Below are 14,625 nucleotides of genomic sequence, written 5' to 3'. Positions count from 1 at the left end.
TAAGGTTGTTTGTTCATGGATGGAAAATGAATACAATTGATCATCAATCATTTACCTAAATTCGAAATTTTGACCATTCCATGAAGACCGAAAAGTGACCGGTCGTATAAAAACGTTTCATGGATTTGCGTTTCACTATCGAAAAACATTGGCTAAAACTCATTTTTTATAACAAATAATAAATCAAATTCATGTTTAAATGCAGTTTATGACATAATTTTTAAATTGTCACTATTAATATTTTTTACTGAATAACCTGTAAAAGTTAATTCTACAATTTCTGAAAAATCACCTAAAAGTAACCTTATCATTAGTGTAACCTAAAAGTAACCAATGCAGTTCAAAAGTAACCTTCATTGACAGTATATGTACATCTCCTCAGCTAGATTGACAGATTTGCTTAGAACTTCTAAGTTAGAAGTGGCGCCCTCCAAATGAATATAGACAGAAATTGTCTCATAGTTACGGTATAGGTACTTTTGTTTGTGTATGTAATATTGCCACAGAATACATAATAGTAGCAACAGAAATTGCACTCCTTTGTGTAGGATCAGATGCCGACATTTTAACGGTAATAATAATAATGCAAAATATCCAACGCACATGGTGCATTCGAAATCGCACCTTACTACTACGCTCACAAGAGCGCATTTTTTGTGTGTTTAGAATTGATCTACGTCACCGCTCAAGCGTCAGGGTTGTATGAGCAAAGTAAAATAAATAAAAATTTAATTTTAAGAAGCATTTATTGTATTTACGATTAGAAAACTTTAATCTAGTGGAGTTTGTATAATCGTACCATCTCTAAAGTACCTATTAATAAACTTCAGTGTTGCGATAATTCGAAATTAAACAAACAGTTTTAAAAGGTGTAGTGTCGGAAAATAGACACGGTGAAGTAAAGTTAATGTTTTTATTAGCTAAAATAATTTTTTGCTATAGTTTTTTGTCATAAGTATTTCAAAATAATTAATTATTTAAAAAGTGTAGTTTTTTTTTATTATTTAAATCACTACAGTTAATTATTATTCCTAAATATTACAATTTTTCATTAAAGAAGAATAACAGTGCTGTTGGAACAATAAACCTTGATTGCGACTATGATCGACCGAGCGTGTATAGATACGCGTGTGCAAACAGGCGCGTGGCGGCCCGGACTGATTTGCAACTTGAAGTTGTCGCGCGCTGTAGGTAATTATCTCGGCCGGCATAGGCGAGTGACGGAGGCCTGATATTGCGAGCAAGACAAGGTGGATTTATATTTGTCTGATGTGTCGTGACGTGTCGCGTCAGAACTGTATCGGTTCCATACATAAGCTATCACAACACAACACGTTACGCACTAGTGTGAACGTTACCATCCTACTAATATTATAAACGCGAAAGTTTGTATGGATGATGGATGGATGTTTGTTACTCTTTCACGCAAAAACTACTGAATGGATTTTAATGAAACTTTACAATAATATAGCTTATACATCAGAATAACACATAGGCTACAATTTATAAACATATTGTTCGAAATACTAATCCTGCGCAGACGAAGTCGCGGGCACCAGCTAGTACTAAATGTATGAAACCGATACCGTTCTGACGCGTCGTCACGTCACGACACATCAGACAAATATAAAACCACCTTTACAAGTGTTGTTGTTTCAAGATCGCTTGAAAAATGCCATATAGATATAGATAGTACAGAGGGCGCGTCTACACCATATTCGCAATAAAACAAAATGTACCTACTAACTACCATGCATGAAACAAAACTAGATACTGGTCTGGTCATTTCTGCGCCCCTCCAGGGTCTGCGCCCTGTGCCTGGGCACCGCTGGCACCGCCCTAGTTACGGCACTGCCCTTATCAACTCTCTTTCATATCTGTTTTATTTTTGTTCGACGGGTTTGAGTAGCTAAAAGGGTCAGAGAAAACATGGTGCCCGAATCAACCAGTCATTTCGCTTGCAAAAATATTGTAAAATAAATTATATCCTTAATGACCATCATGCTAATGAAATACAGATTATTTATATCCACCTGCAATACTTATATTATATCTGAGTTAAATTCCTTCTATGAGAATATCAAGGTCTAAAACACTAATGCTACTGGGCAAAGGGACACTTTAACTAGGAAATATTGCAATTTGACACCATACCCCAATAATTCGAAACCACAACTTTTTTTAAAAGACCCTTCATTCTGGTCTTAAAAACTTAATTTATTTTAAATTATCTGTAAATTACGATTTTTGTTCGCATTGTAATTGAAAAAAGTAGTTTGATTGAGTTGACAAAATAGTGACGTCACTTGCTTGTAGTGCCATAGAAAATCTATGGGAGAGTTTCATTTTGACAGTTTTAAAAAGTACGTCAGTTGATTGGTGGTGTCAACATGTCTATTGAACTCAGGTCCTGCAAAGCTAACATTTTAAAGCATATAAGATTAAAGGGCAGCGCAGGACCGGTCGTTGTGGAAATCCTTGGGGAAGACCTTTGTTCAGCAGTGGACGTCGTGTCATTTGGCTAAAACGAAACGAACGAAAGATTAAAATTGTGCTTATTTGCAGTTTCACAGGTAGTACCTACATTAAAGAAAATAGGTGCACCAGTTCGTTTGCTCCTTAGCATAAAAAATACAAGTGCTCGAATCAGCAAACTATTGTTCCTCTTCGATGAAACTATGATGTATTTGTCCCAGAGGCGCATCCGGAGAAGTTCAACTCGCGTATCAGAAACAAGCTGTTCTACGGAACCGCTGGCGGCAAAGACCTGATGCAGCGAAAGTGGAAGGGCTTGGCGGAGTTCGTCACCATGGAGTGCGATGGGAAGGACCTCACGCCTGTGCTCAGGGAACACAAAGTGCACGCCATTGTTTTTTTAAACATTCCAAGGCAAGTATAATTGACTAAGCAAACTACACGATCGTTGTTTTTGAAAACATAATATTACACTGACATTTTTTTGCTTGCTTGCTTGGTATTACCAGGCCTGTTCATCTCCGCGAGTTCACATCGAAAACAAAACACGCACGATAGCCCACCTACAGGAGGCGATTCGACAAGGCGTCACATACGAGATACGAGCGAGCATTGACACACGCACGCGTACTCTTGTATTATGGAAAAAAATAAAAAAATACTGTGTAAAAAAAACTGTGCAGTATTTAACTGCCTAAATAATAATAAAAACACACAATGTACTTTTTTTAAGTTGCCTGAAGACACTGAGAGGTAAATAAGTGGTTATTGTTATTCATGATAATTCATGCAAATTCATGTATTTCTTCCAATGATTTCTTCCGACATTTTCCGCGATTTGGCACTTCACGTCACACATTAGTTTGCCGAAGTTCGCCGAGCCAGCTATTGTCAATTATTATAGGTGTCAAACAGGATAGGGTCTTTGCGCTGGTTTTCGTCCAACTATCGGAGTTGCCAACTTTGTGATCTTAAAATACCCTTACATAAATGTATCATATTATTTTATGTCGTTCGAGTGCTCATAAAGGCAGTCAACTAAAGTCCATACTGCAACGCACACACAATCCGCACCGTAACGTAAACGCCTTGCCTCGCCGATGACAGTGCGCGAAGGGCAATGACAGCTCGCAAAACACTGACGTATATCAATGTCTCATGGACTTGGCGTAACTTTAAAATAAACGTACTCGGTACATTACGCACACATTTACACGCATTATAAATACATACACGATTTAAGAAAACAACATGGCCGCAATATAGGCAATCAGCTGACAGGTATTTGTGTGTGTGTGTGTGCGTGTAGTTGTCAGCTGATTGCCTATAAATATGTTGTTTTCTTAAATCTTGTATGTAGGTACCTACTCGGCGCAAGTCAGGTAGTTAGTGACGTCACATGAAAATGTTGCCAGAATGAGTACTGACCAAACATTATCTATTTCTTTTTTTTATACATCACCAGGGGTAAGTTAGAAAGAGATAAACAGCTGTTTGTCATTAATTTGTCGAATTTTTGTATAGATCTATATTTCCTCTCCACTATTACCTCCATGCCACAAAAGGCGATACGTTGTTGATCCCTTTCCGAGTTGATTTGCCTGCTATATGACCTGAGCTATGATTTAAAAAAATGACCCTTAGTCATCTAAGATTTAATTTTGTATGAAGAAGTTTAATAAACACTTAAAATTGTGTTTATAATGCTATCAATTAGACATACGTGCCAAAAACTTTTCCTGTCAGCACGTTTTTTTTCTAGCGCGATGATTTCTGCAATGTACCGGTGACCGGTGTATGGCCGCGCATTTACGTAATTTTTTGGAACTCACTACTTTTTAAATTACATTTTCATTTAGGTAGAACTGTTGCTTAGGCATTATAGATTGCAACAAAACTAGCGCGGGATGGCTACTGCCTTCTGTGAATACAATACTTTGTATTCAAATTTTACGCATGTGTTTATGGCAGCTCAGTGAAATGGACGAAAACCGAAGTTAGATAGAAAACCAGCACAATGACCCTACTTTCAAAAATTAATATTGCGATTTTATAAACAACTTTATATTAATTTGCGGTACGAAGTACGCCGGGACAGCTCGTAAAACAAATTCATTATTTACATATTACTAATTTATCAACTTTGTTCATTGTTAGTTCATTAGTTGTTCGTGTTTCGTTTGGGTTAGACCAAGAGCCGAATGCAAAAAATAAATGTTACTTAATTATATTAATCCTACAAAAAACGGACGGACGTGTGCAAGTCTAATAGCCATATACTTGGTTAACTCATTTTAAAAAGTGCACAAAAACGTTCTATGTTCAGACAGACTATATGACGAATCTATAAGGGTTCCGTTTTTGCCATTTGGCTACGGAACCCTAAATACCGTATCAAAATATGTTGCATAGTTTTAAAGATCTAAGCATACATAGGGACAGACAGACAGGAAAGCGACTTTTTTTTATAATTATTACGTAGTGATGATGGGCATATAGACCAAATAAAGACATTTTGATTTAAGGGGGGGACATCGTAAGAGCCATTCACATTTTTATCAGAAAGTTAATAAATTAATATATTTAGGTTTTTGAAATCTAAAATAGCCAGGAAATCAAAGAGGCAAACATGATACCTTTGTGATTTTATAGGAATTTTATTGTAAAACACGGTCATATTAAACTTTTATAAAAAAAATCCAGAGGTAAATGTTTTTTTTCGAGAAAATTTTTTTCTAATCGTGTTTTCGAAAATTTCATCCCATCAACAGTGCGAAATATCGTCAATTGCAGTTTTCACATACTAAGGGCCCATAATGAAATTAGTATAATGTTTGTTTATGTAATAAAATTTGGTTTGAAATACCTACTGAATTGAATTTTTATTTCTTACTAGCTTTTTGGCTTCGCCCACGTGAAATAAATTGTCACAGTTATGTGTGTTATAAAATATTTAAGTGCTAGCTCTTACACTATATAACTGGCGGCCGCATGTAGCTGCGCGTTGCCGCGAAGAGCAGTGAATGCAAGTGTGCTGCGCTAGATGGCGACACAGTAGCTTCTTGTAGCAGTCAGCCCTATGGCATCAAGACAGTACCGATCACTGACGTATGTCAACAAAACGGTGCTCGACTCTTAAGACAAGCTAAATTACACCATATTGTTGATGACATTGAGCATACATTTTTTTGAATACCTTCGCGAAGAAAAACTTCTGTACGTAGTACTTATTATTATTCTGTGGTATTACTTGCTTGTTACCTATTTAATAAATTAAGTCAGTTGGAACTTTCTGTACCTTAACGAAGTTTAAAGTTAGTACAAGTAGTAAGTATTCGTTGAGTGATTAAATATCATTCCACCCGCCCTAAGTCTACTGCAAGTTAACGAGAACCTAACAAATGGCAGAATTGACACACGCTAGACGGGTCTCGTGGAAAATTCATTTGTTAAACCTCTGATTAACTCGCTTTTCAGTTCCATTGAATTCAGTCGCTTACAATACAATCTTCAAAAGCAGTTTACCAGGTGTCATAAACGGTCTTTTGAAATGTATGAATAAGGTTCAACATAAAACGCTAATAGTCACCCCTGTTTACAGCTACGGGGGTGGCACCCACCCTTGGAACAAATCCGGAGGGGCAGTCGAGCCCTCGACTGAAGACGGCCTTATAGAAGTAGTAGGATTAACGACATATCAATTGGTGAGTACTGGATCTTTTCAAGCGAGCCTCTCGAAGCATTAAGACCAACAGCCAGCGTCGAATCTACATTTTGAGGTGTTCCTTTTAGGATTATTTATTCGTCAGCACTTATATTTTTGTCAAAGAGAAACGAGTGTACCTAGCTCTCGAGATATCTTCCACCGTCCCCTTTGAGACTTTACGCTCGTAAACTTAAATTGCAATAAAATATTAATGTCTCGACTAGGTAGGAAGGTAGTAAATAACCATCCTACACGTCGGTATCATAATACGAAACGTTTTACCTATTTGTCTTCATTGAAATTTACGGGCTTCTAGATAGTGCAGCATGTCGATAAATCATTGAAACTTTGTTATTTACGCGTATTGTTTTTGTGACACTGCACTATTAAAACAACGCTGTACCAGATGGAAAAGTCGTGCGGATAACTTTTAGCATTCTGTGCGACAAATTTTATCTGGTAGATTTATGATGTTCACGTGACGCACCCATAACCTTAAGGGCTTTAGGATGAGAGAGTTGTTTATAACACCATGTTATTACGCTCGTAAAAAGAACATCGCAATTTTTCACGCTTTCATTAGGTAACATAATGTCGTCGAGAAGATATAAAAGTGTTTGTTAAACGTACTGTTCGTTTATATTAACGTAGTATAGTACTATAATGTCAAGCCAAAAACCTTAGTAGCTTTGTGGATGTCATTTATAACTCAGGAATATAAATCTCGCTGCAGGGGTTGGCTTCCGATTATCAAACGAACTGTAACACGAGGATAACTCTCCGGGAATGTGTTACGTACTGTGCTTGTAATGTTTTACGAAATTCTGCAGGAATCGTGTAGTAATATTATTTCTAATTTTATCTTTGGTGTATGAAAGAAATAAAAATGCGATTGTTTTCCTCTAATAAGTATAATAATATTGTAACAATAATATGTGTTTAGCTTTAGGATGAGAGAGTTCATTTCAGCAGACTGTTAGAGGAACTTATTCAAAAATCTCAATAAATACAATAGAAGACACCACCAAACCACTATTATTATGACATACTTTTAATGAGCTATCAAAACTTGATATTTCTATTCATTTTAGCAAAGATAAGTTATGCCGACCCTGTTTCCACAGCTCAGTTGACTAAAATCTTATTTTACAGTGAATTTGGAAACTAATTGGATTTCCAGGACTAGAATCGAGAGTTTCTTAGAGAATTTGTGTCTTGGAATTTGGATAATGGTGTCAACTACTTACCCCAGTTAGATTGTCTAGAATAAAGCTCAATGAACCTTAATTTCATTTCATTTATGTATAAATAAGCAGGGTTAATAAGACTAAATTGTTCTTGTAGCCTTTATTGCAAGCGGGCGGCCACGGCACCTGCATCACGCAATGCAAGACTGCGAAGATCGTCACCACGAAGGTGATACCGATGCAGGTGGACGGGGAGGCGTGCCGGCTTGCGCCTTCCATCATCACGCTGTCCAGGCTCAACCAGGCCACAATGCTGGCCAAGAAGAAGCCTGGACGGGTTATTGCACCGTAAGTTTAGCTTCAAATACTAACTGATTTTCTTCCGCCAGTTCTTCTCAGCACCAGCCCATATGTTGTCCCAAAGTGGTGGTCGGGCAAGCTATATTTGAGACGCGTTTAAGTGCCCTGGAATTTTATTTCATTTGATATTAAGAGGTCTGTTACCTCTTTGCTTGCCATCCTTTGACTTTACCTTCAATAAACCAAGGGCGCCAATCAAAATGGACAAAAGCTAAATAGCGTCACCATTTAACTTTTTTACCATGAATAGACAAAGGTGTCACCATCCAATGGACTTTAATTTACATCTGCTCTGCGGTCAATAACGAAAACAAAAAAAACACTTAAGTCTATATTTTGTTATTTTTCGTTTAAAATAGCTCTTAACTTAGTGGGCACGTTTTTTCCTTAGAAGTGCTGCAAAATTTTAAGAAAGCTTCGACGTGTCACTTTTGTCGAAGGAAATAAAATACATTTTTGGCGTTAGCTCTCATGTAAGCTCCTTAGACCAAAATGTGAAAGGACATCATCCATTTTGGTCCAAAATCAAAAGTGCCGGCCAAAAAATAAAAGTGCTGTATTCTGACAGAATACGTCCGCCTTAGCATTTATTACTATGGCACCAAAGCTGTAGCACCACTGTGCATCGTAGTATTTGAGTTCTAAAAATATATGAAACGTGGATGACTTTGATCTCAAATACTACGACGCACAGTGGTGCTACAGCTTTGGTGTCATAGTAACAAATGCTAAGGCGGACGTATTCTGTCAGAATACAGCACTTTTTTTTTATTGGCCGACACTTTTGATTTTGAACAAAAAATGTATGAACAGTCGATGACTTTTAGATCTCAAATACTCGACGCACAGTGGTGCTACAGCTTTGGTGCCATAGTAACAAATGCTAACGCAGACGTATTCTGTCAGAATACAGCACTTTTTTTTGTTGGCCGGCATTTTCGATTTTGGATCAAAAATATATGAAACGTGGATGATGTCCTTTACTCACATAAGAAAGCCATTAGAAGTTATCAGCACACCACGAGTGAAGCAAGTTCTGGTTAAAAAAGCTTTTAAGCTACGCTACGTTAGACGAACTGAAATATCTGGATCCACACCAAAACAAAGGACGTAGTGACGTTTGATATTTGACACGTGAATGGGGTGAAGAGGGCAGGATAGCGGACTGTACTTAGCTTTGACAGCTCGTTGTGCTAACACAGCAGCTTAAATGGGTCGCATAACTAACAATAGATCGATTTATTCGCACTTCTGGACTCATAGAAAGATGGATAGGAACGTTTCAATTTTTTATCCTATATTTAAATTGGGGGCTTTCATCTCCATGAATATGATTCGATTATATTTCTGATCAATTAACATAAATCTTTATATTTTACTAAGGCTTAAATACGAGTATGCACTTGTAATCCACGCTCGAAGCGGTCTCGTCCCGCATTCCACATCGTCTTAGCTGTGTGTTGATACCAATAAAAGCATGTGTTAAGTCCCGCTGAATATCCGAACCACCCACCCTGCTCTAGTTTTCTGTGTGTAATGCATTAATCTAAATCCCAAACGATGGTACTTCTAAGTAGGTACTTAATCTACAGCTAGGGTTTCTGCTCGAGCCTTCTCGAACTCGAGAAAACTCGAGAAATTTGGCTTCATTCGAGACGAGAAAAAAATTACCGGAGCTCGAGAATTCTCGAGTTTCGATTTTGTAGCTTTAATACTCTTGAAAGCCTGTTTTCTTAGACAAAAGTAAGTTTTTAATTTATTTAATAGGTTAACGTTTCTTTTAGACTGGCCTTGTCTTCCTTTTTTAACTGATTTGATTTGCAATTAATGATCTCAATCGAAACTAAGTAATAATGTTTACCTACGAGTATGCTATACCTATTTATTATGTATGTTTAACTCTGACTGATTTATAGACCGAAAAATTTGTTAACTGTCTGTTAAGTTAAGTACTCGTGCCTCCTCGTAAAGTTTATTCAAGTCGTTATCCTAAAGAAATTAAAAAAAATATTAAAAAGTGTTTTTTTGTTCATAAAAAAAAACTATTTATCGTAATTTTGCTATTTGGACTTGTGTCCTTTGGAAAACAAGTGATTCAATTGTAGCTCCAGATTTTTTATTGTTATTTATCCTTAAAGTACACGCGACTTTTTAATTACTAAATTATGATTATTAGTTAATATTAATTATGAAAGAAGATTTCATTTTTTGTTTGTTTCCTTACCAAAATAAGTGGTACTAAATTCTAATATTGATTGTTGTGCATTAAAGTAGGTATATTAGATTAAATAACCTGTGTTTTTATTAAATTTCAACCGATTTCAACAGTTTTAATTAAAAGACTCGAGACCCAAGAAAACTCGAGACTTTCGCCTCGAGAATTCCCGAAACTCGAGAAAAAAATAGGTCGAGAAATCAGAAACCCTATCTACAGCTAAGTATTATTAGATTTAACGAGCTTAAATAATGTTTAATATCATGAAAAACTGCCTTCTAATTAAAATAGATACCCATAATGAGGAATAATGTCAACATTAACGAAAAGACGTACAATGTATGTATATACTTATACGTTTTAATTTTTATAAGGTAACTTACCAAAATAATTTTCAGTGAAAACGTTTTTCAGACTAAAAACCTTTTGCTCTCAAAACAATGTTAGGCGTTCTGATATAATATCTTTCATAAATTCCTCGAAAAACTATGAACATCTTTATTATCTCAGTAATATTACATTATAGCAACAATATTATTATGTAATTGATATTTTAGATTTATAAATATATTTTTTTTCGTAAAGACTAAAGCGTAATATAAATAAGAACAATATGTATAAATAGGTACTGTTTTAAACTGTATTTCATTGTTACAGTCAAACGACAGTGGACAAACTGTCACTCACTGTGAATCTCATAACCATGGTGGATTACGAAAGACATCACTATGATAAGGAGCTCCTCGCGAAGACAGGTAACTTGGTGATTCTAATTATTATATTTTATTATTAGGTAGGACACATTGCATTAATATCTGTGTAACATAACTATTACACACTACTTACCACCACAGTTCATTAAGATTATTTTCCAAATAATTCGTAAGCGATGATATTTTCCGCGGTTTCCTTTCCTCTAAATTACAAGCTTTTTTCATAAAATTGAATTTGCATTAAAAGTCGTCAAGTAACGTAAAATGGGCGTACTTACTTTGAATGTATGATCACAGAAATTAAGAATTCCTTAAATGAAAATCAAATACATTGACGAATTTAATTCAAATAGTAGCTTTTCCAAACAACAAGTGGCCGTGTGGTTTGCATTGTAACCGTGCGGTAACATCCCTAATAAAATCGTTTGGTTATTTTATACTTATTTCCTGGCGCGACGCCATCGGTGTAAGTAATTGTTACCTACATTGTGCTTTCGTTCCATTTTCGTGGTGTTTTGTATTATTATCTGGGTATTTGATCATCTAGGGATGAGACCAATTTACAATGATATTTTAAAAGAAGACGTTTTTTCATTTATATGTCGTATAATAGTAAAAAGTCGATTATATTGATTAATTTATTTATTTAAACTTTAATGCCAAAATAAATTTGTACATAAGGCGAACTTAATGCACTAAAGCATCCTTCAATCACACTTACAAACTTTAGTAACGAATAGCTGTAGCTGTATTCGAATCGATTTTCGGAAGCAATTTCGCTGCATCGAGTTTCCCGTCGCGATTTTAATTGACTGTTTTAGCCTACTTTCCATTCGTAACTTCCACAACCTAATTTCAATGAATCGATTTTGAGTTTTTTATTTGGTCGGGTAGAGGTAGGAGCTTGGTACTGGTTTTACCGATGAAATTTTGTATATTAAGTAGGTACATTAAAATCGTAACTTTTATCCTCGTTTATTAAAATTTGATACTTAATAGCCTTATCACAGACTTTTTTGTAAGACCTCTAAGAACTGCTGAAGTCATAAGGCTTTCTTAATCTTAGTACTGAAACAAAACAGGTAACTTTTACAAAGCTTTGGGAATACCTAAGTAAATCGAAATTTTTTGTATGTGTTATTTAATTTTTCTGGTCCCAAAATTTCTCCAGGGATATTTCGATGCTTCATTTTCAGAGGCGAATTATGAATATGAATGAGCTTTTATTGTGATAAACATTTAACACCTGCGATGAAATTATTGCCTCATTATTAGAGCTCTACCGTAAGATTTACTTATGAAATATTGTGTGGACATATTTTTGTTTTTAAGGATTGTGCTTATTTTATTGAGATACACAATACACATTGAATACCTTATTGAATGAGTGCCTTAATATTAAAGCTGTATAGGATTTACTTTAACAAAACAAATATTGTGGGTTCGAGCTTTTATTTTTAACGTATTGTGGAGCAATTGTCTGCTCTATTGATTTCGTCCCTAAATATACACACATGAAACCAATGCCTTTACAATCAAAGTGGCGACTTAAGTAATGTCTTTGATTGAAGTCTAATTTGATTTTCGATCGCCAGCGGAGCGCGTCGGCACTTTGGAGGTGAACCCGGCGGCTGACCTGGAGCAAATGCGTGGCCTCATACAGAACATGATCAAAGAGTCTCAAGCGTACTCGAACCTCGTCGACTGGTGGTTCGTCGACTGTAAGTACCACTCGCTTTCAACCTTAACTCGCAGGTGTTTACCTTCATTAGCCAGCGGAGCAGCTACTTACCTACATGTCGCAGCGAGAAAGCCGGGAGGTTAGGTGGAACGATGTTGTATGAGAACAGTGGGCTTTTGTACGTTGATTACTTTAGGTTTTTCAACAGTAGCTCATTATTTTTATTTTTATGCATAACAAAGCAGTTATTTGACCACTGATGTTAAGTGGGATGCAGTCTAGGATGGTACATATCTGCCCTGAAAAGGCCCGGATTATAGTCTTCGGGAAAAAACATTTTCTTTATAATTGATTTACAGGTAAGTAAGAATCTAGGTTTTTTTTAATTCCTAAAATTTGTTAGCTTATATTTTATCTCGGCCAATATTAAAATAAATCCATTCCCACATTGACATCTAATGGGTTTCCGGTGCTCAAATTAATTATTTATTAACAAATCAGCGCCGCCAACTCTCAAGTCCACCGTCTCTCGCCCCGGTACTGGAGGGGAATGTTCACGCGAAGCACTTGCTTTGGGTCTAACTCGTATTTACCTTCATTAGGCAGGCACCATACGCCAATGTAAGGCACGCTCCAAGAGCCAGGAAGCCAACATTTTACTTTACACTTAAAATTTTACTTGAAGCTTATGAATAACGACGGATGGAAATGGACATTACGTTTGTACCAATAAAATGACGTTGACCCAAAATTAACTTGGTGTCTCATAGTGTCTATGAGTAATCGAATCATATCAAAACAATACAACAAAGTTGATAAGAGTTGTTTCCTTGACGTAAATCGATGGAAAAATAGGGACACCTATGTACTGTAATTACATTCAGATAAGGAGATAATATTTTCTTATCGTGATAAACTATACCAAAGTATCATCAACAGCTAAAATATGAACTTTTATTTGCTCGTGACTACACAATATCGCTTCACACACTACCTCGTGGTTCTTAAAAGTCAAAAACGAAGCACTAAGAAAATCGAACAACCTATCTCTGGGTACTCGAATTGGCAGAGATCAAATCCAACATATTATGTAGGTACATTATAGATCTGTAAGATGTCTCTCGTGAATGCCTAAGTGGCGTTCCATTCTCTTCGGCCTCAAGGGGCTTAAAGTTTAATGAACGCGTCGAGGAATCAACCATTTGATTCCTAACCGCGAGCATTAGAGCACCGCGAATATTTTATTCAGGACTGTTGTTTTCTTTACCGGAGATGAAGTAGAATTTGATTAATAAATAATTACGCTGCTCTTCTGTCTTATTTGTGTAGCTTTCTAGTCAGAATGACTAGTATAAATGCACAGTGGCGGACACAAGTTTTACTTCGAACGACTGGCTCATGAACACCAAGCATTTGACTCAACATGTCGTCGGATTTGCGAAGCACGAATCAATTAGCTTAATTCAAATCCGCAATATTCTATTCAAACAGTAAAACAGTCCAAATTCCTTTGGTATTCTATTTCAGAAACGTAGCTCAAAGCTCGATTAGAAGTCCTATTGAAAGAATTTCAGTTAATACAGGCCTATTATGTCCTGCACCTAGAAACCGAACACGGCTGCAATATGTTAGCCACATCTACCAACAACTTTATTGCCAATAAAAAACCCATGAAGTGAAAGTAAATATTTTTCAAAGAAACAGAAAAGTCGACTGTGTTGAAAGTTCAGGTCCCAAACTACAAATTAATAACATTTTAATCATTCAACAGCCGTAACAGCAGAGCGGTTTTTCCGCATCGACAAGGCGCAAGAAAACCTGCACTACCCAACGGATATTGGACACGAGAACATCTACATTCTGGACGCGGCGCCACTGACTCCGGACACCGAGTCCACGGCGCACCCGGACACCACCGCCACAGCTTCACTGGACCGGACGGGGCCGTCCGTGTCACTTGACACCACCACTGGACTCTCTGTGTCGCTCGACATCTCGCAAAGTGTCGACACCCCCAGCGCTGGAGTGTCGCTTGATGTACCTGAATCTCATGCCAGGTGAGTTTATATTAGATTTAGGATAAATAACAGCCTAATTTGTAAATAAACTATTCTACTAAAGAAGATAATTTTCCTTTTTGGCCATAAAACGGCCGAGTCGAGTGTGGAATCCGGGTATGGCAACATTTTTCCTACGCCAATTTTTCAGTATCAGTCTCTCAAAACAATTTTCTTAGAATTAAATTAAAGAAAACTCTTTAAAAGAGTTTTAGATCAAACGAATGGGTT

General features: G+C 36.5%; 2 protein-coding genes across 2 annotated transcripts in view; one reads left to right on the top strand and one right to left on the bottom strand.

The window, feature by feature from the left end:
• The window catches only part of LOC135073191 (beta-1,4-mannosyltransferase egh), a 332,203-nt gene that overhangs the window by 294,318 nt on the left and 23,260 nt on the right, over positions 1 to 14,625 (bottom strand). The gene's annotated exons all lie outside the window — the stretch shown is intronic.
• Positions 1 to 14,625, top strand: part of LOC135073187 (eye-specific diacylglycerol kinase) — a 247,717-nt gene that overhangs the window by 220,791 nt on the left and 12,301 nt on the right. Inside the window, exons 16-21 of the mRNA XM_063967261.1 lie at positions 2,697 to 2,889; positions 6,077 to 6,179; positions 7,526 to 7,716; positions 10,601 to 10,698; positions 12,252 to 12,377; positions 14,109 to 14,394. Of these exons, the coding sequence (XP_063823331.1) occupies positions 2,697 to 2,889; positions 6,077 to 6,179; positions 7,526 to 7,716; positions 10,601 to 10,698; positions 12,252 to 12,377; positions 14,109 to 14,394 (997 nt within the window). The remainder of the gene's footprint in view (positions 1 to 2,696; positions 2,890 to 6,076; positions 6,180 to 7,525; positions 7,717 to 10,600; positions 10,699 to 12,251; positions 12,378 to 14,108; positions 14,395 to 14,625) is intronic.

This window comes from Ostrinia nubilalis, chromosome 7, assembly GCF_963855985.1.
Source record: "Ostrinia nubilalis chromosome 7, ilOstNubi1.1, whole genome shotgun sequence".
NCBI lineage: Eukaryota > Metazoa > Arthropoda > Insecta > Lepidoptera > Crambidae > Ostrinia > Ostrinia nubilalis.
Note: the sequence above shows the minus strand (reverse complement) of the source record. Positions and strands in the feature narration are given on the sequence as shown.